Source organism: Plasmodium vivax, chromosome 10 (assembly GCF_000002415.2).
Source record: "Plasmodium vivax chromosome 10, whole genome shotgun sequence".
In the NCBI taxonomy this organism is placed as follows: domain Eukaryota; phylum Apicomplexa; class Aconoidasida; order Haemosporida; family Plasmodiidae; genus Plasmodium; species Plasmodium vivax.
The window spans coordinates 152,943-180,483 of NC_009915.1; the positions used below are offsets into that span (position 1 = coordinate 152,943).

The 27,541-nt window shown below is 42.0% G+C and overlaps 6 protein-coding genes across 6 annotated transcripts, besides 16 other annotated features; 4 read left to right on the forward strand and 2 right to left on the reverse strand.

Annotated features, from left to right (window-relative positions):
- The first annotated feature begins 1,179 nt into the window (after window positions 1-1,179).
- Window positions 1,180-1,200: a microsatellite.
- Window positions 1,201-2,438: 1,238 nt separating this feature from the next.
- Window positions 2,439-2,460: a microsatellite.
- Window positions 2,461-2,880: 420 nt separating this feature from the next.
- Window positions 2,881-2,913: a microsatellite.
- Window positions 2,914-5,590: 2,677 nt separating this feature from the next.
- Window positions 5,591-9,107, forward strand: PVX_079860 (hypothetical protein, conserved; the record flags this gene model as incomplete). The annotated part of the gene is made up of 10 exons (XM_001613630.1): window positions 5,591-5,668; window positions 6,106-6,137; window positions 6,397-6,518; window positions 6,680-6,768; window positions 6,935-6,996; window positions 7,176-8,032; window positions 8,240-8,305; window positions 8,530-8,589; window positions 8,722-8,780; window positions 8,931-9,107. The coding sequence occupies 10 exons, from the start codon at window positions 5,591-5,593 to the stop codon at window positions 9,105-9,107; spliced, it is 1,602 nt and encodes a 533-aa protein (XP_001613680.1).
- Window positions 6,800-6,851: a microsatellite.
- Window positions 9,064-9,095: a microsatellite.
- A 232-nt stretch (window positions 9,108-9,339) lies between the features above and the next one.
- Window positions 9,340-9,362: a microsatellite.
- A 340-nt stretch (window positions 9,363-9,702) lies between these two features.
- On the reverse strand, window positions 9,703-12,297 carry PVX_079865 (hsp70 interacting protein, putative). Its single transcript, XM_001613631.1, has 2 exons — window positions 11,979-12,297; window positions 9,703-11,553 (listed from the first exon to the last, which is right to left on the reverse strand). The coding sequence occupies exons 1-2, from the start codon at window positions 11,992-11,994 to the stop codon at window positions 10,178-10,180; spliced, it is 1,392 nt and encodes a 463-aa protein (XP_001613681.1). The 5' UTR covers window positions 11,995-12,297; the 3' UTR covers window positions 9,703-10,177.
- Window positions 9,963-9,983: a microsatellite.
- Window positions 10,961-10,986: a microsatellite.
- Window positions 12,155-12,174: a microsatellite.
- Window positions 12,207-12,260: a microsatellite.
- Window positions 12,261-12,474: a microsatellite.
- A 1,504-nt stretch (window positions 12,475-13,978) lies between these two features.
- Window positions 13,979-14,019: a microsatellite.
- Window positions 14,020-14,472: 453 nt separating this feature from the next.
- PVX_079870 (hypothetical protein, conserved) lies at window positions 14,473-15,012 on the reverse strand (the record flags this gene model as incomplete). Its single annotated transcript, XM_001613632.1, has 1 exon — window positions 14,473-15,012. The coding sequence occupies one exon, from the start codon at window positions 15,010-15,012 to the stop codon at window positions 14,473-14,475; it is 540 nt and encodes a 179-aa protein (XP_001613682.1).
- Window positions 15,013-15,213: 201 nt separating this feature from the next.
- Window positions 15,214-15,237: a microsatellite.
- Window positions 15,238-17,773: 2,536 nt separating this feature from the next.
- On the forward strand, window positions 17,774-20,174 carry PVX_079875 (methionine aminopeptidase, putative; the record flags this gene model as incomplete). The annotated part of the gene is made up of 4 exons (XM_001613633.1): window positions 17,774-17,971; window positions 18,179-18,272; window positions 19,110-19,421; window positions 19,639-20,174. The coding sequence occupies exons 3-4, from the start codon at window positions 19,130-19,132 to the stop codon at window positions 20,172-20,174; spliced, it is 828 nt and encodes a 275-aa protein (XP_001613683.1). The 5' UTR covers window positions 17,774-17,971; window positions 18,179-18,272; window positions 19,110-19,129.
- Window positions 20,175-21,403: 1,229 nt separating this feature from the next.
- Window positions 21,404-24,145, forward strand: PVX_079880 (ubiquitin carboxyl-terminal hydrolase, putative; the record flags this gene model as incomplete). Its single annotated transcript, XM_001613634.1, has 2 exons — window positions 21,404-21,973; window positions 22,474-24,145. Exons 1-2 carry the CDS (start codon window positions 21,873-21,875, stop codon window positions 24,143-24,145), a joined length of 1,773 nt encoding a protein of 590 aa, XP_001613684.1. The 5' UTR covers window positions 21,404-21,872.
- A 193-nt stretch (window positions 24,146-24,338) lies between these two features.
- Window positions 24,339-24,373: a microsatellite.
- A 497-nt stretch (window positions 24,374-24,870) lies between these two features.
- Window positions 24,871-24,904: a microsatellite.
- An 864-nt stretch (window positions 24,905-25,768) lies between these two features.
- On the forward strand, window positions 25,769-27,093 carry PVX_079885 (ubiquitin-conjugating enzyme E2, putative). Its single transcript, XM_001613635.1, has 4 exons — window positions 25,769-26,056; window positions 26,236-26,322; window positions 26,569-26,663; window positions 26,861-27,093. Exons 1-4 carry the CDS (start codon window positions 26,002-26,004, stop codon window positions 27,080-27,082), a joined length of 459 nt encoding a protein of 152 aa, XP_001613685.1. The 5' UTR covers window positions 25,769-26,001; the 3' UTR covers window positions 27,083-27,093.
- Window positions 26,816-26,904: a microsatellite.
- Window positions 27,094-27,541: the final 448 nt, after the last annotated feature.

Consider the following 27,541-nt stretch of genomic DNA (forward strand, 5'->3'; position numbering starts at 1 on the left):
AATTTTCCACCCATTTTGAAAAAAAAAAAAAAAAAAAAAAAAAAATTAAATGTTAACTAGTGACGCAGAAAGAAGGACTATGCATTTCCGCTCTCCAACTATGATGCCCATGTGAGTCATTCAAAGCGGTACTTATTTTCCCATTTTTTTTTTTGTTCCTCTTTTACTATCCTTATGAAAATCCCCCAGTTGACGCAGCACAGTAATGTACCTTCACTTCTTAATAATGCGTAGGGAATTAAAACGTTTGGCAGAAAGCAGTTAGGATGTTCCTCATAAGGGAGGGGTTGAGCAAAAAAGTAAACGTCCGAATTTAGCACAGAAGGGGGGGCTCCATTTCTAATCGCTTAGCAGTACATATGACTTATCAACCTTTACGATCAACGGGAGGGACGTCTCACGTGCGCATTACCGAAATGGTGCCAACGCTAATGATGTGAAAAATGAGAAGTAGCCAAAGTTGGGGGTGGCGTAAAAATGGAAATGCATGCCCTGGCGGAGTGGTACTCCTAATAGGGAAGGTGGCCCCCCTAAGTGACTTATAACACCATCGGTGTTGTATTTAGTTACGGGGACGCTTCGGCTAAGTGGCATCGTACTCGCCTCAAGCCATTCCCACGTAGAAATATAGTAGCAAGGATTTTCCTTTTTTCCACTTCTTACACCGCACAAGGGGCAAATAAGCACACGGTGGGCGAAGGTGACTTCCGCGCGTTACCTCAATGAACAAACGAATGGGCACATGGGGAGCAGCAAGGACAAAGAGGTTTTTCCTAAACATTGTTAACGCAAAAAATGTAGGCGCCTTATCAACCGTGCGAAATGGCAATCCGTTTAGACGCCCCAATTTGAATTCATACCAATTTGGTAACGTTGGGGGGTAAATAAAAGCAGCTTCGAATGAGTAAAATTCGGCGGAATTCTCTCTCACCCCCCCCATGGTGACTTCACATAGTAAGGGACTCCCCACAATGAACTACTACTTTCCTTTATTATGAAAATTAAAGACAGTGGCACGGATGAGAGGAGTCTATAATTATGACAACACCTCGATGCAGATGCATCCTAACAGTTTAGCAATCCATCGGGGAATTTTTTTTCTTCAAAGGGGACAATTTTGTGTGCACACTGTTTTACCCACTGGTGAAGCAGTACATGGCTTGTCTGCGCTGCTAAGAGGTGATCCATCCCAGTTGATTTGCGCCCCCCTATGTTGGCTGCCATTTCGTATTTCTCCCTAATGACTTACGCTTTAGCAAATGAAAATTCCATTTCACGGGGGGTACCCCCATGTATCCTCTGCAGTGTAACTTTAAGACCCCAACATCCACAATGAAGCATTTCCCTGCACAATAAGCGTATTGACATTTGGCTCCCTTCAGGATGGATCAAATTAATGCCCTCTAAAGGGGCTCATGTGCAGAAATGCGAAAGTTTTTTTTTTTTCTACTACGTTATTCATATGGGGTATAATCCCCTTTTGTTGCGGCAAAAGGCGCTGGATAAATTCTTGTAAGCATGCGTGCCCCTCGCAACACCTGCGTGAGAAGCAGATCTCTTGCACACACATTCGTCCATGATATATTTTTTATAACTGTAGAGAACCGCCTTTCTCATCGCAATGGCCATTTTAAGAAGTACACAAAAGGGTAAAAAAGATTATCTCACGAGGAAAAGCTGCGACGCGGCAGGGTCTGCGAATGTCCCACTTGTGAGTCAACCGAGGGGGGAAGGAAAAAAAAAAAAAAAAAATTCGAATAAAATGGAAAAAAATAATTGGGAAAAAAATCCCATTCACCGCCCAAAAATTGGAAAAAAAGTTCCGTTCACCTCCCAAAAATTGAAAAAAAAAAAAAAAAAAAAAGTTCATTTTTTCAAAACGTTTGAGAAAAATATCCGTTTGAAACCATCACTGAACGTGCGCACTTCGACTCCTGGCGGATTTAAAAAAAATACCATTTCAAATACGCACTTTTAGTTTTACAAAAAATCGCAATAAATACACGAACGAACAAAACGTTCATATGTAGATGGATTCACAAGAAAGGGAAAGAAAAAATCAACACTGCACTTGCAAAAGTTATAAAAAAAAGTGCCCATGCGTGTAGAACCCTAAGTTGCAGTAAAAAATATATCGAAGGAACGCATTTGCATTTAATGGATGCATTTATTTGACTTATAATGGTAATAATCATACGTACTGTGTTGTAAAAAGTGAAGGAATTAATTTTTTTTTTCTCTGTTGCAAGTGCAAAGCGGCTGTGGCTTCCATTTTTCGGTGCATGCGCCGCGAAAGAAATTGGATTTTCTTTAACAAACGCCTTTATGAGCACGGGTGCCCGAGTGGTTAAGGGGGTGGACTTAAGATCCTCTGGTCACTAGACCGCGTGGGTTCGAACCCCACCTCGTGCAGATTTTTTGCGCTCTCCAGCGAGTTCTGAAGGGGTTCTTACGTTGTAAAGTATCAAATTATTGCATATGCAGATGCTTATTGCAGTTTTGGATAAAGATGGCTAGCTGGCGCTCTCTCGTTACCTTTTTTTTTTTTTTTTTTTCTCCTTCATCTATTTCGTGCGCGCAAAACAGTTTTCATGGTACTATAAAATGTAGCCACATCTGCATAAGGCATGTAAGAACAAAATATTCACATCGCATAGTTCTATTCATGTAACACGTTGTAGGGGGCATTTTTACTCATAAAAATGAATCAACCGAATGGCTCTTTAGCTCCCCCCCAATTTGACGCAAAAAGGGGGAGGCTAAACAATTGGGAAGACCGAAGGGTCCTTTTCGCAAAAGAAACAGTTGTTATCTTTTGATCGTGGACGAAGCAAATTCAATCATTAAATGATTATTCATTTTTTCATGTCTCCACTTTGGGTTGAACTATCAGGTGGGGCACAATTCTTGCATTATGCATTTAGCTGCATGGGTTGACTTGCCGTCTCTTCCATTTTGCTTTTTACCTTTCATATTTTACGAAGCCAGCAGCTGCTCCACCGTATATACGACGCAGAAAAGTTTCTCAGTGTCAGTGAGGAAGATCAGAATGGTCTGTCCATCCCACAGCAAATATTGCAAAACGGGTAGGATAGTAATAGCCTACATTTGTTTTGTAGTAAAAACGCTGCAAAGGGGTTGCTTAATTGCTAGGTAATCAAACGAGAGGTGATGCAGGAAAAAAATGCTAACAAGATTAACTTAAAAAGGGGTAACTTCTACGTAACAATAAAAAGCGTTTTTAAAAAATGCATCTAAAAAAGAAAATGCCCACTTATCTGCTAAACTACGCATCTTCGCGCAAATAAGGGTGAAACAAACGTACAGTCACACTTGCGATTTTGTAAAAGGGTAAAATGGGTGTATAGCCAGACTTCCTTATCCTTTCCGCGTATTAGAAAACTCTCTTTTTCGTAAAAAAAATCATAAATCATGTTAACGAAATTGTTTGCGCGTTTTTTGCCTACAAATTAATTGGGGCGCAAAATGGGCAACTTTCTGTTTAATTTTTTTTTCGCACTCGCGCTTACTTATTTTTACCAATTAGAAATTGTTCCAATGTGCTGAATTTTTTTTTTTTTAAATCGCGAAATGTACACCTTTTAAATAAAAATATTATAAAGAGTTATTTTTTATTTTTATTTTCAAAAAAAATTTTTCAATTTTTTTTTTGTTTTTTCTTCCCACGCCGGGACTCGAACCCGGGTCGTTCGGGTGAAAGCCGAATATCCTAACCATCTAGACTACGTGGGATTCATATATCATAGGGTAGCCATCAATTATATATGTAATCAGTTGGTACAAGTACCATTCCGCAGAAAAATATTTTTCTCTATTGCATCATAAAGGAGAGAAAACGTCCAAAAAAATCAGGAGAGTGTCAAAATTATTACAAAAATTATATTCAGCGGGTCCTACATTGCGAAGAAAAACTGCATGCAAAGTGTGCTAGCGTGGGCGCAGAAATTGCAGCAATGGTGGCACCTCTGGCGAAAGTAAAAAAAAGTAGAAAAAATAAAAAATGTTAAAAATTGCAATAAAACTTTTGCAATAACGAAAGAATGAGAGCAACCGATTGCACATTAGCGAACAATGCAAATGCACACACATTGTCTTAACGTGCCCAGAAAAGTCCTAGCAATACCTAGGATAAGTCCTAGACATACCTAGCACAATCCTAGGAATACCTAGCATCTTCTTAGCAACGTGGCTGCAGACTGAGCTAAAAAAATTCAGCACATATCCGAAATTTTGCACATGTTAAAATATTGTTTCTTTCTTTTATTTGCACAAAACCGACATTTTATTTTTTTATTTTAAAAAAAAAATTAATGATTTATGTTTGCTCGGTTTACCCATCTATCGTTGCATTTCTTCTCTTTTGTTGTTCCGTGCGAGCAGTTTTTGCAGTCGACCCGCGTACACGCGAATCTGCGCTTGTGCAATGTGTACAATTGTGCACATGCAGTGAGAGCGCTTCTGCGCCATTCTGCGTTCGATTTTCCGCATATTGTCCGCAAATCATCCGCATATTTTCCACCCTGAGCTGCCACCTCTGAATGGCCTCCTCCGAATGTCCTCCTCCGAACTGCCATCATTCCACACACATTCCGTGTGCACATGTGTACGCATTTCGTCATGCGTCTTTCAAAAAATGAATAATTTGTTTAAGCGCACTGGTAGACTTCCCCCTTGAGGTGTGTGCAGCAGATGTGTATGCAACCGTTAGCGGCACAAATAAAAAAAAATGTATTTTTTGCAAAGCAATTGAATAATTGTCGAGCGTTCGTTCTTTTTAGCACGATTGGTATTTCGTTTTGCTATGTTTCGTTTCGCTATCATTCGCTTCCTTTCTTTTCGTTGTGTTTCTTCCTGCTCAATCATTTTCCCCCCAACGCTCCTGACTGCCATTTCGAAGTAAGCGAACGCCACACGCTTCGTACCAAAAGTGAACAAAAAACTACACCAAATGAACGTTAACGTAAATGTAACTCCATTTCGCGAAATCTAAAGTGACAAAATTGAATGTTTGCTTCTTCTTTTCGCTTCGTTTTCTGCACACTGGTTCGGCACCCCTGATTGGCTTCTTTGATTGGCACCTCTGGTTGGAGCACTTCTTTACAGACAGATTACCCCATTCGAGCGTATTCTTTTCTTCCTTTCGAAATTTTTGTATGCACATCTGTCCACCCACTGCGCGGCAAAATTTACTTGAAGTCTTCCTCCCCCTTTTTGTTGCATCCTGACTAACTCGTTTTGAAAATTCTGTTCGTCCTGTTCACCGGAGAAAAAAAAAACCCCAACCCCCAGACGATTTAGAAGTGCGTGTGAGTGTATTTACCTGTATGTTCGTACCTTTGTGAGTGGACGAAGGGGTGCTTGCGTCATGCAGGACGGTGTGCACCTCTGCATATGCACATGCATGTATCTACGTATGTGTGTACGTGTCAGCGAGGTGGAGAAGCGACCCCTGCCACGCTTTCACCTTCGCACTGCCAGCGTGCTGCTCACCAAACCGCACATCCTCTACATGCTCAATTCTTCATTAACAGCTGAAGGAGAGTCCCATTTTTAGTTTTCCTAAAAAAATATGCAAAGTGTTAACAGCATATCGAGCACAGAGCAGCTGCTTCATTTCTTCGATTCACTCATAGCCGACGGATATATCGTAACCAGGAAAAAAAAAAAAATACACACACGCATGCATACATACATACGTACATACATACGTACATATATACATATACGTCGTGGCAATTTTGTTAGAGAGACATCCACGCAGTGTTATCCATTCTGCAGTGCCGCTTTGCATTTCCGCGTTTCCCTCCGTCTATACATGTGTGCACATGAAGAGAAAGATACGACTTGCAAAAAATTGAGCGCCATTCGTGTTGTAGCAGTGTGTACCATACGTGGATCACCCTTTCGATGCGTTGAACCACGCGAATAAGTTCTCCCCCAATTGCCCATGCCACTTAGCTTATACTTCTCAAGTGGACACCTTCACATGCATATGATTGTATACTATATGTGTTGTGTAACACCGTCAAAATAAAGCTAACCATTTTTGAGCTATCCTAAAAGACCCCCTCTTCCCCCATTTAGATTACCATCCTGGGCATCAAACACGTGTTGAAGTTATCGTCCGACTTGTGCCAAAAGTGGGTCAAGGGAGTACACACTTGAGCGTGCATGTGTGTGCTCATCTCTTTCGGCATATCAGCTGAAAAGAGGGAAAAAAAAAAATATAATAATAAAATTGTAATTTTTTGCCCCTACTGTGTACGCATGAACTCTCCCTTTTGTTCCTTTCTCGACCACCTCGATGAGCTACCCCTCGATGACGACTCCCCTTTTGACCGCTTCCTTCCCTTCGCATGCTGCTCCCCCCTGCAGATTCATCCTGTACTACTTCGAGAATAGGAAGGACCAGCTGTGCCCCACTTATTTGGTTGAAGGATTTAATAAGAGCAAGACCGAATACATCTGTTCCATTTTCCACGAAACGGACGCTCTCAGTAATGGCCCTTTTCAGCGAGCTGCGGTAGTGGTGGTGACGACTGCGGCGGTAGTGTTAGATACCCCTTTCGATACCCGCATCGGCACTGTTACGTCACTTTTTATAACAGGCTCCCCACTTGGAAAATGTTCATCTCTTTTCCCTCCCACCACCACGCAGGAATGCTAAGAGAGGGTAACTACACCGTAAATATCTACAGCGTGCAGTCGAATAAGAACAAGGCAAATTTGTCCGCCCTGTGGAAGCAGGTAATGTCGCGGGAGATTTGGCCTTGTGCCATTACGCGTAAAGCTGCGGTGAACGTGGCGCTTAAAAAAGGGACCACTCCTTTCACTTCTTTCACTTCGCGTCTCTATTCCGTTAAACTTTCTTTTCGTTTTCATTTCTCCCTGCCCGAATTGCTCCCCCTTTCAGGAACTTAACGAGATCCACAAGACATGCCAGAAGGACGCACACGGACAGCCCATCATCCCGGAGTAATCAACCACCTGTGCATATGTACATTAGTTTAGGCTTAGCCTGTGGTGATAAGAAGATGATTCGTATCTGTTTGTCCTTCTCCTGTGCAGTGAAATGAGGGGGTTAATCTGTCAACCCGAGGGAGGCACATTCGACATGCTTCCCTCCCCTCACACATATACACCCCCCCTTGTAGATTCTCCAACATGCTGCTCACCGATGTGAAGGCCAAAATAGACGAGTATAGCCCCAACGCATGTTACCAATTTCCACACATTATGTACATAGCTGAGGAAAACCTTGCTGATAAGGAAGCTGCGAAAAGTGTCAATCTCGAGCAGAGTGTAGGCAATGCTGGTACTCATGAAAAGAAAAATGGAAGGAGAGGAAGGAACTGCAACAAGTCCAGAGCTAGTACCGAATGTATAGACATATATCTTAGAAAGAAGAAACCTAAGGAAGAAAAAGTTGATCCTTTTCAACCCAAAGAGGGAAACGAATCTAATGCTGTAGCTGCACAAGGTATGAATCAAATGATGGGCGCAACTTACGTGGATAATATGGTTGGCGCCAATTATGAGGCCAAAATGGAAGACACCCATTTTGCAGACAACATGGTTGGCATGAATTATCAACAGAACCTTCTTGGCCTGAACTTCGACCACAACGTGTTCGGCGTGGCTGGCGGCAATTTGGAAAGCGGCGTGAGTGGCGGCAACTTCGAAGGCGGCGTGAGTGGCGGCAACTTGGAAAGCGGCGTGGCTGGCAGCAACTTCGAAAACGCGGAAAGCACCACCCTCGAAAACAACAACTGGAAGTCCTTCATGTCCCGCATGATTCAAAGCACGAACGCAAAAATCGCTGAGAACAACATGAAGGAGAGAAAAACCCCAGGCAGGAAACGAAAGGTGAACATCGACGCTTGTGCCGCCAACGACAAAAAGGAGTGTGCTGTGGGGGAGATAATAAACGGAAATGAGAACAAACCGAAAAGGGGAAGGAAACCAAAGGCCGCCACGGTGGTGGTCACTACGAACAAGGCTGAAAACGAAGGTGAAGCTGCGGTCGCACCAAGCAGAAGAGGTAAATAAGGGAGACCCATTAGTGCGTTTCGCCATGCGTAAACTGACTTACATATGTATGCTTCGCTTCATGTGTGTATCTGCACACTCGTTGGTGCGGCTCACCGCCAATGCGAGCGCCAACCTTCCGCATATAAAAACGCCAATGCTACTTCTTCTCCCCTTTGGCCCAAAACAGGGAGAAAGAAGAACGAATTGCCCAAGGAAGAAGTTGAAAATGACGAGAAGCAAATGAAACTGGACGGTAAATCCCACTGAATGATAATGAAAAAAAAAAGAATAAACTGACACTTGGAGTGAATGAAGGAGGAAATAAAAATGCGCAAAAGAGGGTGACAATTCTATGAGCATGTGTCGCACGCGCGGGAACAACAGTCGACTGCACGGTCAGAACAGTTCCACCTGTTTGCGTGCACATAATTTCCCCCCACATGGAACATTCGCTGCTTCCCCCACCCCCATTCGCAGTGTCAAATAATGACCTGAATGTGAAGATGCCCGATTTTGATAGCTCATTCTGGGAAAAGGGTAAAAAAAAAAAAAAAAAGTGAAATTACAAATTGAGCGCTTTTCTCACAGCTGAGGGAATCCACCGCCGTCCTTTTTTATCCCCATTTCGCCACCTTCACATTACTTCCCCATTTTTGTTCCCCTATGCAGAATCAACGGAGAAGAAAATTTCCAGCAAAATCGTCTACACGGAAGAGGAAGCGCAAGAGGTGATTAACGCAGTTAGTTGGGTAATTTAAAGAAAAATATTCCACATGTTTATAAATACCAACCAGGCGAGAAATTCTGTATGATGCCTTCTAACCACACAGTGCTATTTTTTTTTTTTTTTTTACTCCCCATATATCCCTACATGGCAGGACGAAAGTGTAGACATGTTTTATGAAAATGGCTACTTCGTTGTGGTCGACAAGAGCATATCAAAGAAGAAGAGAGGCCCCAAATCGCAGGAAAGGAAAAACAAGGAAAACGCCAAAGAAAACTCCCCCTTCGACAATAAGAACAAGAAAGACCCTCAGCAGACGTTATTGACGTAAGTGGAGGCGAAACGGACATGAGCGTGAGCACGTGGATGTGCATGTGCAAGTGAATATGGAAGGGGGGCATATCCGCCAAATGTGCCCCTCCTCACATGCATTGCTTTTGTAGCTATTTTTTTTTATGTGATGCCCCGTTGACATTGTCTATTTTCCTTTTTCTACGCAGGAATTTTTTCAAGAGAGTTGCTTAAGGAGGAACGGCTAATGGTGGCCTGTTCCCAAGATTGAGATTTTTCCCCCCTTTCTTGCAGCAAGCTTTATTTTTTGCGCTTCCCTACACAGCGCGCGCTTGCTTCGTTCACCTTTGCGCAAGGAATAATTTTTTTCCCCATTTTTTTTTGCGCTTCTTTTTTTTTGAGTGTAGTATTTGAGTTTTACTATGATTTTAGTTTTTGAGTTTTAGTATCATTTTAGTTTTTGAGTTTTAATAACTTTTTGTTTTTGAGTTTTGCCCTGCAACTTCGCTCTGCATTTTTTCGCGCGTCTGTTTTTCCAGTTTTTGTGACACTTTTTTTCCCTTCGAGTGTGCGTGCCATTTTTGCACCTGGAATTGCTTATTCCTTTTTTTTTTTTTTTTTTTTTTTCACCTCTTTTTTTTTTTACTGCTACGCTTCGTTCATTCAAGTTTTCCAGCAAGGAAAAAAAGGGGTTTTATAAAAACGAATAAGTTAAACGAGTGAGTAAAAAGAGCGTGTAGGTTTTAGCTTGTTTTTTTGTACATGCCTTGGCACAGGGGCACACCGTTGACATAGGTATATATATGCATGCCCACGTGTTTAAGCATGCGCGCAGGGGAGTAAGCGGGCACGCTAGTACGCTGTGCAGCCGGTGTGCCACCTCGCTAGTGTGGTGCTCATCCGGGCATGCCACTTCACTAGCACGGTGCTCAGCATAGCGCAGCACAGGCACGGCGCGCGAAATTTACGTATGGGGTGACGATGCTTTTTTTCTCACATTTGCAGTAAGGTAAAATAATGTACATGTACCCACGTACAGACGTACACACGTGTGCTCAGATAGTCAACAACTTTCATACGTGTGGGGAGGCATAACGCCCTTGGGGAAAATCAAATTTTTCCGTTTCCGCCGGGCTTCCCCATGTTTCCTAAATCGGAATTTTTTAAGTTCTCAAAAATGTGCTTGTACTTTGGGTCATTGGCATACTTGGACAGTAACTCGGGGTTGCTCATCATGTTTTGCATCATTTGGTAGAATTGCGGGTTGCTGAAGAGCTCTTTCATTTCAGGCGAATTTAGGTCTGGCATGCCACCGGGCATTCCGCCCCCCATTCCGCCGGGCATGCCTCCTCCCATTCCGCCGGGCATTCCTCCTAATCCACCCCCTAATCCGCCCCCTAATCCGCCTCCTAATCCGCCTGGCATACCTCCTCCCATTCCTCCACCCATTCCGCCGGGCATTCCTCCCCCCATGCCACCTCCTAATCCGCCTGGAAAGCCACCTGGGTATCCTCCTCCCATCCCGCCTGGCATCCCTCCACCCAATCCGCCGGGAAACCCTCCTCCCATTCCGCCACCTAACCCACCTGGCATGCCTCCCGGGAAATCGCCAGAAAAGTCGGGTTGGCTATAGGACGAATCTGAGGAGTCCGAGTCGTAATTTTCCCTCTTGCTGTTATCCTTATACGCCTTCTCTGCAGCCTTTTTAGCGGCCAACCTTTTCTTCAATTCCTGTTCCCTTTTTTTCCTTTTCTTTTCTTCCTCCTTATTAATTTTGTACCTTCTCTTTTCATAAATCTTCTTGTATTTTTCTTCAATCAGTTTTTGCATTTCCCATAAATCTTCATCATAATCGATTTTCTGCCCTTGTTCAATATCTGCATGCGCACTTTCCCATTTCCCCAGGAATCTGTATGCCTTGGCTCTAATTTTATAAGCATTGGCACTATCTATATTTAAATTTAGTGCCTCTGTGCAATCTCGTATGCAAGCCTTTGGTCTTTTCAAATTTAACAAAACGGATGCCCTTTTTGTGTATATCATGGCTGATGGATTTCCATAGGAAATTATTTTATTGTATTTTTCTAAGGCTTCTTCAAAATTATTTTCCTGTACTAAATTTACAGCTTGTTCTTTCAAGTTGCAGATTTCTTCAATCACCTCTTCGGATAAATCTCCTTCTATGGTTGGAGCTAAAGGGGGGCATTCAATCGTTTCTTCTTTCATTAAATCTTCATCATTTTCTTCCTCTTGCTCCTGTTCTTCCTCTACTTCCTCCTCATCTTCATCATCTTGCTCTTCCTTTTCTTCATTTAGGGACTTTTCCTCGGTGCTATCTTCGCTTGGAATTTGTTCATAAAAGTCCTTGTCCTTTGGCACCTTCCCACCGAAGCTTTCGATAAATTCCTTCAGGAAGGAAAACTCGGGCTTCTGCAAAATGGACGGGTCTTGCTTGCAGAGGGATACGAACTGCTTCAGCTCTTCAACTGGAGGGGGTAAAGGGGAAATGGCAAAGCGGGGTTAGCAGCGGCTTAGTAGCGGGTTAGCAGCGGGGTAAAAGGTTTATCTACACGCGGCACGAAGCGAATTTACACTTCCACACGTGCTGCTGCTCCACGTGGCATGCAAAATGGGAAATACGAGAGGCGTTCATTTTATGCAATTGCTAGAAGGCACGATGTGGCCCTCCTGCTGTAGGCTTCCACCCCTCGTTCGTTTCTTATCGTGTACGTACACTTCATACATTTTGTTGCATACCCATGTGGGGTTTAAAAAAAAAAAAAAAAAAAAAAGCATGCATCCATCCGTACATCCTTACAATCGCACAGTACGCATAAATATCCACCTGTAGCATCACATTTATGCGCAATTTGGCCAACTCCTAACTCTCGAAGTTTCTCTCAATTCTTACTTCTGTTAGCATCCATTTTGTTGTGGGCGCGTCAAAGGGGAAAACCAAAATGGGCTGGTGAAAATGACGTTTTTTTTATTATCTTTGCAATTAATGAGTGAAATCCAAAACCTGGTAAGTTTCACAAATGCAAGAGTAAAAAATCGTTGGAAGTGGATAAAGGCCTTCGCAAAAATGTACTTTGGCAACAAGTTCACAGGAGAGTATATATAACGTTACATAACTGGAGGGAAAAAAATTTCTTAAGGAACTGCCCAGGTATAATACAATGCAATTGCGATATGCAGAGTGAGATAATGCAATATGCTTTTACTGGCCCTTTTTTTTTTCGTTTTTTTTTAAATTTTATGTGGCGCGAAAAAGTGGAGTGCGCCGCCTTTTTCATGCAAGTGGCAGTGCGCGCGTTTGGTGCATGTAGGCGCGGGGGCACACGGCCTGCACTTAAACACATATGAGCAGTATACACTTATACGCACGCACGTACTTAAGCATACTCCCTTCAGGCCGCACCCACACGATGAAGTGGCCACCCATTTTTTCTCCTCAAGATACGCACTTAACCTTTTTAGCCTAAAACTGCGTGGATGCAAACATGCCACAGGTCATTTAAAGTTAAAAAGGGAAGAACAATTTTCGTACCCACTTTTTTTTGACCAATGAAAAGGAGTAGCGGATGCTTTACCCATCTTTTTTTGGCCTATAAAAATAACCGTTTTTTGGGTCTATAAAAAGAACCAAGTTTTTACCCTTTTTTTTGGTCTATAAAAAGAACCAATTTTTTACTCCTTTTTTTGGTCTATAAAAAGAACCAATTTTTTACCCCTTTTTTTGGTCTATAAAAACAACCGGGTTTTTCCCCTCGTCTTCTTGGTCCATATTTTGTATGCACAAAAGAGAAAAAAGGTTAGACGTTCCCCGAGCTACAAGCGCATGCTTTTTAAGCAAAAATATAGGCGAACACGTGGCATCGTGACGACTTTTAATTTTATATAAGTATATACACACATGTTCATGTTTTATGAGAGCGTTAAATGAGGAGCGCTATACGTGGGGGAAGAACTAAAGAGACGTTTTCACCGCCACGGAATGGCCAAAATGAATTTTAGGGCAATTCATTCAACACATTAAATGCTGTTGCGCCAACTTTTTTAAAAAAGAAAAGGCGCATTTTCAAGAGAGTTAAATTTTTCCAGAGGTCCATTTTTTGGAAGAATGCCCAGCTGCTCCATCTTGTGTAAATGGGCGAACAATATGTGGTGCCCCGAGCATACACCGCAACTTAGTTACATGTATTGTCCTACGCGCGGATGTGTATATGTGCCTATATGACACTTCTTCACCCGTTCAATCGTATTTTAGCCAAAATGTTCACCCCTTATTAAGGTGGAGGGAAAAAGAAATGGCCTACACAATGGGGCATAACAGCATTTTGGCCCCCTCAACAAAGGAGCCGCCGTAATTGTCCACCTGCCTAGTGGTGAACATTTTGCACACCACATGGCTGTGCACACTTCGCAAAAGTGCAGAGCAAGAAAATTAAGCGACACTCCTTTCACATTTATGTTTTAAGAGGAAATTATTTCATGTTCACCGGGTTTGGAAAGGCACCCTTACGCAATTGTTGCCAAAATTTACCAATTTTTACCAATTTTTACCATTTTTTAAGCCAATTGTCTCCCCCCCATGTGGGATTACCCCGCGTGGGCACACCGCTCGCAGGAACAGTTGAGCGTATAAGCAGAGTAATCCTTCGTGCGACGATTCATTTCGCGCCTTTTCACAAAAATGACTCAACATAACAGTCATCCTTTGTTAAACATGTTTGATTGTGCGGGCCCACTACAAGTCACTTCTCTTTTAAAGAACGCTCATTTGGGCGTAGTCGGTGGGGAAAAGTACTGCTAAGCTCGCATTCTGCTTCGCTTTGCCGCTTTGCCGCTTTTCCGCCTCACCACGTTCCCGTTTAACTTTTTACATTTTTTGACCTCTACGGAAAGGCTTTTTCTCCCCTCGTGTTAAAGTCCATTCATGCATGTAAATAATCAAATATGCATAAGTTCGCGCACGCCCATGCGTATAAACGAAGGGGGCAACGAAAAAAAAAAGGGAAAAGTAAAAATGGTGAATGCATCAAGGGTATCACAAAAGAGCTGCGCGAGCACAGCTGTTAAAAAAAAGTCAGCTGAAAAAGCAGCTAAAAAATATCAGCAAAAAAACGTTAAAGCGGTAAAATCATCTAAAAATTGTGGTCAAAATACAAGTCGCATGCGCGCCCATAAAAAGGCACAATAATATGCACATGTGGTAGGTGTATATATATATGCCCATACGCACCTACTACATAGGTACCTACGTGCACGTTCCTCCTGATAAGTAGGGCACAAAAATCGTCATTACTACGGTGGGAAGGCCAGTAAAAGGGGTCCCTTTTTCCATTACCGTTCCATCATCCGTTTGCCTTCATTTTTTTGCGTACGACCCCGCTTTCGACCCGTCACACACGGCACTCCAATTCCTCACACATGTAGCCACTCTTCTGCTCGCGTTTCGACAGGTACAAATTAAAAGTGCACGTGAAAGAAGTAAATAATATGGTAAAAATTAAGTAATAATACAGCTTCACATAATAATTATCATCCGAAAGTATCCGTAAAACGTCCTCTAAAATGCCCCACATCCCTACGGCACAGAGAAATGAACAGCAATCAGCCACAAAGCGCAGCACGTATTTCAAATTTACTTGATTAAGATTCGGGATACAAACTTGGGCACACTTATCCTCCGAGTCGTACCCTCCACCATTTATTATTGCTTCCTCATTTTTAAAAGAATTTCCATAAACACAAATGATGTCTTCGTTTAATTCCCTCTCCTCATGAATTTCGTCAAAGTTGTTAAAAATTATTTCGTCATCGTTATTGGTTTCTCCCTGTATATATATTTTTGTTGATTTATCTGACCCTGTAAAATCTTTTGAGTTACTCCCAAAATATATTTTTTCTTCATCCTTTCTTAAAACACAAAATTCATTCATTTAAAAGAACGACGTGTGGTAAGGGGGGGTTATTAACCAGCGTGTGCCCTCGTAAGGTCGAGTATAGTGTGCCTTCACTGCGCTCGGTGCGTTTTGCTTGTTGCGCGCGTCGCTTCGCCTTGTCTTCTTATATATATGCCTTCTTGCCGCCCGGTGTGCAAGCAGGTTAGCGGGTGCGCATTGTATAATCGTGTACGCACGCACCACGTACAACAGAGGGAAAGAGGTATACAGGTTGGCGGCAAACGGGTTAGCAGCAAACGGATTTACGAACAAAGGGGGGTAAATAAAAAAGATATACTGATAAACTGGCGCTTCTGCCCTTTCCAATACCAGGGCGTTTTCTCCCGCAGGCTGAACCTATATATACCTATGTATATAATGTATATCCATGCAGTAGAGGAACACCCCTTTTGGGGCGTTCTATCTCTGGGCAAATGCAACGGAACAGTCGTCACAGTAATTGCGCCGCTCCGGTGAGGCCTATGCACAGGTGCGCAATTGTGTGGTATGTAAGTATATAACTATATAACCATATATACGTGTACATATGCGGGCATGGGGGATAAATCCACGTGGCTAGCCCCGCCGACTTGGTAGATACGAAAAAATACGAAAAAAAAAGTTATAACAATGGAGTGGCAACAGAACGACAGGATGGCAACTCACTGCAAATTCAACAACACGCGTTAACTATACCTAAAACCGATGCGACAAAATGGAGTAGAAATAAAAAAAAAAAAAAGCTGTAAAAAAAAAAAAAATCGATGTGGCAACGCTAACATACGCCTCTTCTCCCAAGTGAGGTCCCCTATCTGGACATGCTAATCTGCGATGCGTTTTTTCTTAAAGCAATTTGTTACGGCCACGGTCTTTTTTCTCCAAATGATGTAACCTTCAAAGATGAACGAAGTCCTCCTCTGTCCTCCTCCTGTCTGTTTTGTTGCCGTTTCTGCTATATTCCCCGCAAGAGTGAACAAATGATAGAAATACTCAAAAATGATGATGGCGCAAAGGGTCCGAGTTTCCCTAAATGGTCTCCCTACTTGGCTGTACTTTACTTTATATTTGAATATCTACGTCAGCTTTTTATGTTTTGACTATGTTTTCTCCGTGTAAAAAAAATGAAACCGTGCACAAAAACGATAAGAAATTAGTTTTTGCTAGAACATTTTTTCTTTCTTTTTTTGTTTGAAAAATCTTTGCCTTTTAAAAACATAATAGAAGGTGGGCACGTTTATACAAAACTGATTATTATTTGTAATCGTTTGTATTCCTTGTGGCATTAGTGGATGGGGTTGGGGGTGGCTTGTTCAATAATTTATGAGTAACTTCTATATATGCCTCTTCTTTTGCAACAATATAGCAGTACTGTTATGGTACACTACTATATGCTGTGCGGCTATGAAAAGGGATGAATATGGATACTCTTCGACACTTCTGAAAAAGTGGCTGCTACTTTGTGTAACTAATTTGTTGTGGGTTTAACTGAGTGCTGATGCTTCTCCTTCGTTTCGATGTGAATTCTAATTGTGACTGCGCATATGCGTAACAACAGTATTATGGCAAATGCAAGTGGGTGTTTTTAAAAAAATGGCGAAAGGCTTCAAAGGGTAAAGACGTTTAAGGTTAAACGGGTGGGCTCTGAAGGATGCTCCGCATATATATATACATATATGCATATATACTTTTTGTGCTGGTGTTTGGCGAAAACTCTCTTGTGTTAACTCCTTTATGGAGCCTCTGACTATATTTGAAAAGGAAAAAAATCGATGCTTCCCCGCTTTTTCGGGTGACCCAACTGGTTAATGAGCAGGGATATACAAATCCGCTCAGCGTGGGTAAGCGTAGGCAAGCGCAGTCAGCTTATGTTCATGTATAAATTCGCGTTAGCGCATGGCTTTTATTATACAGAATGAACATAAATTTTCGAGGCAGCGAAACGAAAACGCTTTCTTCGATGGATTGAAAGAATATGGTTTTCAGTAAACCGAGCGAATCAAAAACCGCCCCTTGATGGGAGTTATTAAATGGGGTAAAGGAAAAACTGTGACAAATGAGATGGCAAAAGGATGGCAAAAGGATGGCAAAAGGATGGCAAAAGGATGGCAAAAGGATGGCAAAAGGATGGCAAAATGATGGCAAAAAGATGACAAAATGATGGCAAAAAGATGACAAAATGATGATAAAATGATGACAAAATGATGGCAAAAAAAAACTGCTTTTTAATTGTATTAAAAATTTAATTAACGTTTTGTAACAATTTAACAAAACTGAATTTTTTTAAATTAAATAATTGAATTTGCATAAAGCATTAAAGGTTATGGGATTAGCGTATTTAAATTTGTACAATTAGAAGTACATTATAATATTGCAAAGATTAAGAGGATTGTTTTCGAAAAAATATTTTTTTTAAATATAAAAATGGTACACGAAAGAAAAATTTCTTTTTCGTCATTATTAAAAAAAAGAAAGGAAAGAAAAAAGGGGCATATTCGTACTGGCAAAAATGCTATAAACGCGTATGTGTACGCTTAAGTATTATATATATTATATATATTATATATATACATAATACATTATGTACATATACTATATACGTATATATTATATGTAGTACGATTCGCGCGAACCTCTTTTTTGCTGCAGAGTGGCCGCTGGATTGAAGAACTGTATTTTTTTTTTTACCCCGTTTTGTAAGAATGAAAAAAAAGTATACTACATTGTACGTATACTATATATTGCATATATTTATTTTTTTATGTACAAAAAATAGGGCCCCTTTAGCGATGCTAACAAGTTGAATAATATATTTTTCGCGTTTTTTAGCCCTTCATCTTCACTGCTTCGTTGCAACATGATCGTCAAAATGGAATATTTTTTTTTTTTTTTAACCCATTCGTAGAGCTCATAAAAGAGAAAAAAACAAGCGAATTGAATCCTCTCAACAACCAGACATGTATGTAACGTATACCTATTTATGCTCGTTTGTATTTTTTGCCCTCCCCTTGATCAACATAATCTGATCATTTACATAGGAGAGAAAAAAAAAAAAAAAAAAACAATGAGGGAAAAAGTCGCCTAAATAAATATAAGTACATTTTTTTTCATTCCTCTGTTAACGAAAAACTTCACTATGCGTAAATTTTTACCTGCCCTACCAAAGAGGAATTCCAACTTCCATACCCATGTCTTAACTCCAAAAATAAACAAAATTAAGGTTCCGGAGAGGAGCTCCTTCAAGCCGACGCTCCAGGATGGTAATTAAAAAAAATGCGGCCAAAAAATGAGGCAAAAAATAGGGCAAAAAAATGAGGCAGCAAATGGGGCAAAAAAATAACAAAGTCTTGCGAGGAGAAAGCTTTTAATCCCCTTGCACAGGCGTTATAAATGTAGGTAGAGCGTCCTAGGGGAGCATACCCCCCTTAGTTTTGTACGTACACGCGCATACGCGCATATGTCCATTTGGCTAAGCCCCTTATGCGCGTAGTGTGCCTCCCCTCTCCATAACAAGAGGAAGTATCAAAGGGCACAGCCGCCGCAACGAATGAAACGGCCATATGTAGGGACAAGTCAGATTTGTTCCCCTTTAGTAAAACTCCCACATTTGCCAGTGTACCTGTCTTCGTCTCATAATGTGAATTTCTATTTGGGCACACCACCCTTCGTGATGGACACTCACCTCTTCTCTTTAAAAAAATGTTCCCATTGTAACATGTGGAGAGAATGCAGTTCACCCAATTTTGACGCCTCGATTTGTTGCCAATCGGCATGCGCATTTAGGCTTTACAAAATTGGTACTATTCACTGCATTTCATTTTTGCCTTGTCCAATTTGCCCCTCCCACACGGTGACACCTACTCCATGGGTTATATTTTTACCCAGCCGTTCCTCCTCCCTTTGGGAAGGACAAAAAGAGCTATGCCTCCCCACGCTGCGCTACAATGCATGCCCATTTATTTGTCCATAATGCGCATACACTCGCAAAAAAAATAGCCAGCCCCCCAAAATGGGTGCCCAACTCGCACACAACAATTTAAACCAAACTGCCCTTATAAACTGCTTCCAATTGAATGCAATTTTTTTCCTCCTTAAAGGCAAATACCAAATAACGCCGATGCAAAGCGTCCCAGGGCACATCGCCCGACCCCCCTACGCCGAAACTGGCTTAGTCAAACATTCAAATGTTGATTACGAAATTAAGGATGAAGAAAGCATCGCCAAAATGAAGGAGGCTGCGAAAATTGCAGCCCAGTGTTTGAAGCTTTGTTTGGAAAATTCAAAGGCAGGGGTAACAACAGACGAAATAGACAAAATGGCCTTCAATTTTTACGTAGAAAAGGGTGCCTACCCGGCTGGCATCAATTTCCACGGCTTTCCCAAAACGGTTTGCGCCTCTCCGAACGAAGGTACTGCTGCGCCTTTCGGCGATCGCAGTTGGTTCAGCGATGTGCAAGGCGATTATGGGCAAACGGTTGTGCCAGTTGGCTAAACAGCTGCACCCCTTTGGCTAAACAGCTGCACCCCTTTGGCTAAACAGCTGCACCCCTTTGGCTAAACAGCTGCACCCCTTTGGCTAAACACCTTCACTAACCGTCGCTTCTTCCCCATTCCCCCCCCATGCAGTGGTCTGCCACGGAATCCCCAACTTGAGGAAACTAAAAGACGGCGACATCATAACGTACGACTGCACTGTCTACATCGATGGGGTGTTCGGAGACTGCGCAGGGACCACAGGCATAGGCACAATTTCGAAGAGCCACCAGAAGCTAGTTGACGTCAGCAAGGAATGCCTTTACAAAGCCATTTCTGTGTGTAAACATGGCCAGAAATTCTCCGAAATTGGACGAGTCATAACTGAGCATGCCACGAGAAATGGGTTTAATGTGATACAAGAATTCTGTGGACATTTCATTGGCCGAAATATGCACATGTACCCTTTGATTGAACACCATTATCCGAATGGCCACCCCGACGATGAGTACATGCAAGTGGGGCAGATATTCACCATCGAGCCAATCCTATCGGAGGGAAGTAGAAAAATCCATACGTGGAAGGATCAGTGGACCGTGTGTACCAACGACAACGCGTTTTGCTCGCAGTGGGAGCACACCATTCTGGTGCAGCAAAATGGCGCTGAGATATTGACCCAGTGTGATTAGCCAGGGGGGGAGAAGAAGAAGAAGAAGATCACTGGAGGTATGCCCTGGACATACGCACGTGGGGCACAGCACATGGATGGGTACCTCCCTATATGTGTGCATATTAACACAGGGGTGAAAAACGCAGTTCGCATATCCGCTACACCTTATGGGTGTATGACCCGTCCTAGCCTTTTCCCCCCCGGGGTTGACATAAAAAATGCAACAGTTTTTTTCCTGTTGGTGAAACAAGATAGCATGCTGGTTCCATTCAGTTGTACATTAATCCCTGTACACTCCCGCATTGCGGAAATTACCTTTTGTGTAAACGCGCCTTAAAGGTAGCGCCATGTTTTGTAATTCCATTTGTCTGTGTTGCAACGAGGGGACTTTTTTCCTTTTGGAGTAATTCAAAAAAAAAGGATTTTTTTTTTTTTTTTTTTTTTTGTGTATCACTATTGTTAACAATTTTTTTAACTTTCTTTAAACATGGGCATTTTAATCCGTAACGGATTGCCAACAGTTAATTTATGCCTTTAAAAATTCAGCCGCACTGTGCGAACGTAAAGACATACATATGGGCGGATGTATTATGTACTTACGTACATGGGGTGAAGATTTCCTTCTGATCCCCCTTCAGCCTGATGGTGGGCGTAATTCCCATCATCCTCCGGTTGTTGCCCTGCAGGCGCGAGGTAAAACGCACAATTTTGTCTTTTCTTTCATACTTCTCCCTTTGTGTGCCTTTTGGCTTTTTTTCCTTTCCCCTCCGTGCCTTCCCACGAATTGTAACCTCCTCATTATTCGTACGGCTCGCCCCTTTTTTCGTGCTACACAAATCAGTTTCTTTCTTTTATCTGACTAAGTACCCCCCAGAGGTGCTGCTATCCCGTCTGCGCTAGTTATACGCCTACGAATTTTTAAAACCATTTTGTGTACATGGAAACAACAAAAAAAAAAAGAAAAACCATCCAACCTTTAACTATTCATTTTTTATGATAAGAAATGCAAATGATCTGATTAGCACATGTACCAAAAGAGTAAACAAAATTGAAGTTACAGCTGGATACGCCTTAGCATCGCTGTAATTGTGTTTTTTTTTTTTTGTTTTTTTTTTTAATTTGCGTACCACTATTATCCGCAGCGTACGCGTACATAAATACCGTACTCCTTTTTTTTTTATTTTTTCCTTTTTTGTGACGGGTTTTTCCTCATATTTATGTGGACGTTCGGCCTGTTCAAAATTTATCACCAAAAAATGTCACCCTTTCTTTAATTCTTCCTCGCGATTATGCATCATGGCCCCCTATTGTTGTTACGCTTTCTCTTCATTTTGCTTCCACTTTTGTACAAAATGATGAAAGAAAAAGGAGGAAAAATACCCCCTAGCATTTCAATGTTGAAATGAATAACACACTGTACTTTATTTTTTTATTTTTTTTTTTTTTGTTTTTTCAACCCCTATTTTGTTTAACTCCTTGACGATCAAATGGAAACGCAATCTGAGTACCTTTTAATTGTCAATTGATAAATGGATAAGTACCCGATTACCATTGTTCAGAAGCTGCGCTTCGGTAGTTTTCCTTTTTTTTTTGCAATCCTCGAGAATATTTTCTACTTAATTTTATCACCCTCTGCTTTTGTTTTCGTTACATCCCCTTCCGCTTACATTTTCAAAACTTGGTGAAAACATAAACGGCCTTCCGCCCCCGAGGAAAAATGACAATTGTTAATGTGACGGTAAAATGGAAGAGTCACGTGTACAGCGATCTACAGCTCGACACGTCTCAGACGATCTTGGCATTCAAGGAGATGCTGTGGTAATGAGGAAGTGAAAAAAAAAAGAAGTGTGCGTATGTGTAAACTTACTGGTGATACAGTTTACACGTGCGGAGCGGACACTACATGACGAAACAGTGTAACTCTACCGAAATGGCACCCATATGTGCATAGTTCAAAAGGATGAAATGATCTAAATGGAATGCGTCTTTCCTTTTTTGTGCCCCCTTACTGCATATGCGCATATTTATGTAGACATGTGAAAAAATGGACGCACCCGAAATTATGTTTACATTTATCGCCCCCTTCCTCCTGAGTGATCCCTTTCGTGTGTGTGCACACACCTGTGCAACATTTTGGGGTTACGTCTTGAGGGGAACTGCATACATGCATGGTGCGATTTCCCCATTTGATTCACACAAAGGGGTGCACTTCGCACTGTTGCTAATATGCCTTGTTCGCATTTTCGTTTAGTATATGCTCCCTCTGATTGACGTTCATTCACCCTTTAAATGCCCATTTTTTCTTTTCCCCTCACCAGGACCCTCACGAACGTCCCGCCCGAAAAACAAAAACTGATGTATAAAGGCCTCATCAAAGATGACACAGATCTATCCTCGCTAAACATAAAACATAATGACAAAATTATGCTAGTCGGTTCAGCAGAGAGTTTAATAGAGAGTCCCCCCCCTGTAGTGTTTGTGGAGGATCTCTCCAAAGAAGATAAAGAGAGATTACACGCAAAAGAAAACATCCTTTTTGAAGACCAGGGAATTGTGAATTTAGGAAACACCTGCTACTTCAACGCAGTGTTGCAATTTTTAACCTCCTTTGACGATTTAGGGGCTTTCCTTTGCAGCATAGGAAGAAAGGAAAAACATTTATTGAAATCTACGAATGATATTTTATTCGATTCGTATATTCACTTTTCCCAAACCTTTGGAAAGTCTCCTGAGCCGTATGTCCCTCTGGAATTGTTAAAATCCTTTAGGGATGTATTCCCCAAATTTAGAACTGTCAATTTAAGGACGAAACAGTTTGCCCAGCAGGATGCAGAAGAATGTATGAATGCCATTCTCACCTCATTGAATGACCAGACGGATTGTAAAATTAGCGATAAGTTGTTTTCGTTCAAGGTGATCAGCAAGGTTAGGTGCATAGAGGACGACGCGTCTGGGGGAGGGAAACCAACTAAGGAGAAACCCTCATCGGATAACGCACCAAGTGAAAACCCACCCAGTGAAACCGCCAACGAAATCGAAACGACAGAAGAGTTTCACAATAAACTGATTTGCTACATGGGAACGCACACCACCCCTGTGAACCACATGCACGAAGGAATACGACTATCCCTGATTGAGAAAATTCAAAAGCAACGATCTGAGGATAGTAAGGAAGATGCCCTGTTTGAAAAAAAATCTGAAATGAACTCCCTCCCTCCATATCTAATTGTTCACTTTTTACGTTTCGAATCGAAGAAGATCTCCGAAACGAATAACGCCATTTCTGTCGTTACGGCCAAGATATGCCGGAAGGTGAGTTTTCCAGAGACGTTTGACATTTACGATTTCTGCTCAGATGAATTGAAGACTCAATTGAAGGTAGCTCGAAATATTGTGATGAAGAGGAAGGAAGCGGACTTGAACGCTCGCGGGGGTGCCGAAGCTGTTGGAGGAAGCACTGCTGCAAGTGCACAGAAAAACGAGGGCGTGAACGATACTAGCGTTAACGAAAGCACCAACGAGAGCTCCAACGATAACACTAACGGTGTGACGAGCGATGAGGCAACGGCTGTGGAGGGAACGGCCGCCGAGGCAACCGCAGCCGAGGCAACAGCTACGGAGGAAGCGCATGGTGAGGGTAGCAGCCCGACGGAGGACTTGACGGAAATCCCCATGGGGGAATATGAACTCATTTCAATAATCACACACAAGGGGAGAAACGAAGAAAGTGGTCACTACATTGCCTGGAAAAAAATGAGGAGCTCCATAGGCGCAGATAGCAATACGTACAAGGAACAGCTAGCCAGTAAGAAAAAAAAAGGAAACGATTCCATGTGGTATAAGATGGATGATGATAAGGTAAGCACGCATAAATTTTCTTCCCTTGATTTATGTGGAGGGTGCAGTGACTTTAACATAGCTATATTGCTACTGTATAAGCGAAAGACCCTGTTGTGCACACAGGAGGAGTTGGATTCTCATGGGAAATGAGCGGAGTATTTTTGTGTGTATAAATATGTGTGTATATGATGTGCGGCCAAGGTGTATCCTGCGGCTGGTCCATCACCGCGTCCCGTAGTGCCTGCATTTGCTTTCCTACCCGTGTAACCTTTGCCATTGCAAAACTGTACCAAACAGTGTGCCCCACCCACCCCTATTATCCTTTTGTATTTACGTGCGCATATGCCTAAACTCCATGCGTGTTAGTATTCCATTGCCACGCTTCTTTCCTATACTGGCGTGTTCATTCCGAGGACACACAGTTTTAACCTTTTACACGATGTGCAAACCGTTTTGAAGATTCCTACGCGAAAGTGTAAAGTGTTTTGTGAGAAGAGGAAAGAAAAGTGTTAAACGTATTCTCTCTCCTTAGGTTTTTTTTTTTTCTTTTTTTTTTTTTTTTTTTTTTTTTTATGCCGTTTTTAATTTTATGAATAATAGCTATACTACCATTTTGCCGCGCTGTTATGTTTGCACCTGGAGATACCTCACCAAATGCGCGTATGCCCTTTCCTCAGTGATGGGCGCAAAGTCGCGGACATGCACCTTCTCATGGGCAGCAGTGCTGCATGAAAGTGTCCACCCACACGGATGGTCCCCACGAAATACACCAGTAGCCATGCGCGTGTACACTCGCAACGGTTATATTTTTTGTGCGACTTTGAAAAAGTTAAATACGGCGGGAAAGCGCAAAAAAAAAGTTGCAAAACTGCAAAGGCGCGAAGTGGATGCGACAGAATTAAATCCGCATACAATTCAGAGACCGCTCCTTTGCAAGTGCGCCAAAAAAAAAAAAAAAAACATCATTTTATTCGAATGTGGCATACACATATTTTGCCCCTCTCCTTTTCTGCTTTTGTAACCGTTCCGTCGTCATAAAAGTAGGGTGAACCATTGTGTACATAAATGTTAAACAGTTTGGCGCGCGCTTTGTTGAAATGTATTGCAAAACACAACAGTTCGTTTTGCATCCCGTGGTGCGTCTGTGCGGTTGGGGGAGTAAAACAGGTGGCCAAGTGGCGACAGAATGGTGACAAATAGTAGCGACAAAGTGGTAACGCAGTAGCGACAACGTGGCGACGGCGTAGGGGCAAAACATAACCAAAACGGTCGCAGCGAAGCAGGTGGCAGTATGCGCGCGCCGTGTCATGTGCGCAAATGCGCGTACATAGGAGGACGCCGAAAGAGGCAACGCCCCGTCGCCGCGGTGCGTAGAAAAATGCCATCCCGCAAATGACAAAAAAAACGTATGTTAAAATAAAAAAAAAAAAAAATCGTAAAAAAGTAACACTTCAACGCAAAAACAACAAAAAAATGAAAACTCTCTAAACTACATGGCAGCTCTTATCAAAATGAATGGCACACAAAATCGCTGTAGCAGATATCATCTCACGTGTACAAGTGAATCCTATGCATATGACAAATAACCTGCTGTGCGTACGTTACGCATTTGTATTGTATATATGCATATTGTACGAATGTAGTAGTACTCGTTTTTATGTACCACATTTTGCCCTCTTGCGAAAATAGCGAAGAGAAGGCCCAAAATTTTGAATTGCCTTCAAAAAAAAAAAACAAAAAAAAAACAATAGTAATAGTAACAGCTAAAGCGAAAGCGAAAGCAACAATAGCAGCGAGAGTAACAGTAGCGCATCTCCCTCCTTAACATAATTAAATGGTTTGCATATCTTGTTTGTAAAGAAAACGTTTCATCATCTGCCATTCGGTTAGTACGCAACTTTCACCCCTTTTTGTCAGTTTCATTCCATTTGTTATCCCCCCTTCGATTTTTTTTTTTTTTTTTTTTTTTTTTTTTGCACACTTAAATATTATAAAACGTGTAGAATATGTCAATACCTAGAAGAATAACGAAAGAAACACAGAACTTAGCAAATGAACCACGTAATTAAAAGATACCAACTACTGTTCACCACTCGTTGGTGGCACATTTTACATGGACCCCCATGTGTATAGATAAATGCACATGAAGCGTGCAACACTTCCTCTCCCTTTTTTATGATTGAATACAATTTTTCCATTTTTTCCCCCCCTTTTTAACCGCTTTTCCTACACGTGTGCAGCACCCGGCATAGTTGCAGCTCCGGTGCCAGAGAACTACAGACACTTTGACATTTTAATAAACGGGCCCGATGGAACGCCATACGAAGGTATGCAAACGGGTTATTTCGTAAAAATGAACTTCAACCGGTTGACCCATTCGCGCGTGTGTGTGTCTACATAACGATGCAGCGGATGCCACTTGTTTACGTCTACATAAATATGCGGCACACACGTGCCAGTGCAATAAGCCTAGCTTGTGTTGCACCTATGTGAGCGGTTGCACCTGCGTGTGCGGTTGCGCGTACCACCTGTACATCCACACACCCCTCTCCACGATGACACATTCGCGATAGGTGGAACTTACAAGTTAGAACTCTTCCTGCCCGAGCAATACCCGATGGAGCCCCCCAAAGTGCGGTTCTTGACAAAAATATACCACCCGAATATCGTAAGTGCGAGAAGTGAAACAGAGCGGCAAAAAGGATAGTACCGTTTTGTGCACGTTCAATTGTGTAAATGAAACCGTTTTTTTTTTTTTTTTTTTTTATATTTCTTTCCCATCACTGCTCCGAATGAGACAATATTGCGTGCACTACGCTGTGTAAGTTTGTATGCCTCTTATAACATGTGTACCTCCCCTGACAGGATAAACTGGGTCGAATATGCCTCGACATACTAAAAGATAAGTGGAGCCCCGCACTGCAAATACGAACAGTACTGCTGAGCATCCAGGCACTGTTGTCATCCCCCGAGCCAGATGATCCGTTAGACTCAAAGGTAGCCGATCATTTTAAACAGGACAAAAGTGACGCAGAAAATGTGGCAAGAGAGTGGAACAAAATGTACGCAAATCATACGTCTTTGTAACTGCGGAGGAGAAAAAAAAAAAAAAAAAAAAAAAAAACGACTTATCAACAGTTCATTTTGTTTTTAATTTCCCCCCCACGTACAACGCGGTACACATTTGCTCGCGTGTGTAGCAACGCACATCTGTGTAGCTACGTATATATGTGTATAATATGTATGAATATATAGAAACCCTTTACTTTCCCCCTATCCCTTCAACACCCCATACGTTAACTTAAAATCTTTCCTTTTGCCTTCTATCCCCCACCCCCCCTTTATGTACACTACGAACTTTGAAAACTTTAATTTTTTTTTAATTCCTAATGTGCTTAAAAATGAGAGGGGGATATTACCCCTTTTAGGAGGCGACTCTCGTTTCGCATTTTGCGCGAATCTCTTCCTCGTGATTGTTACCCCCCCAAATGGCTCGAATGCAACGTACCAGGGACATGACAATTTGGGGGTGCTGCTCCTAGGGGG

Bases quoted from the DNA above. Each gene is read 5' to 3' on its own strand.
- PVX_079885 (XM_001613635.1), top strand. From the start codon at position 26,002: ATGTCAATACCTAGAAGAATAACGAAAGAAACACAGAACTTAGCAAAT. The intron at 26,057-26,235 runs GTAATTAAAAGA...ACACGTGTGCAG, and splicing joins GAACTTAGCAAATGAACCAC to CACCCGGCATAGTTGCAGCT. The intron at 26,323-26,568 runs GTATGCAAACGG...CATTCGCGATAG, and splicing joins CGATGGAACGCCATACGAAG to GTGGAACTTACAAGTTAGAA.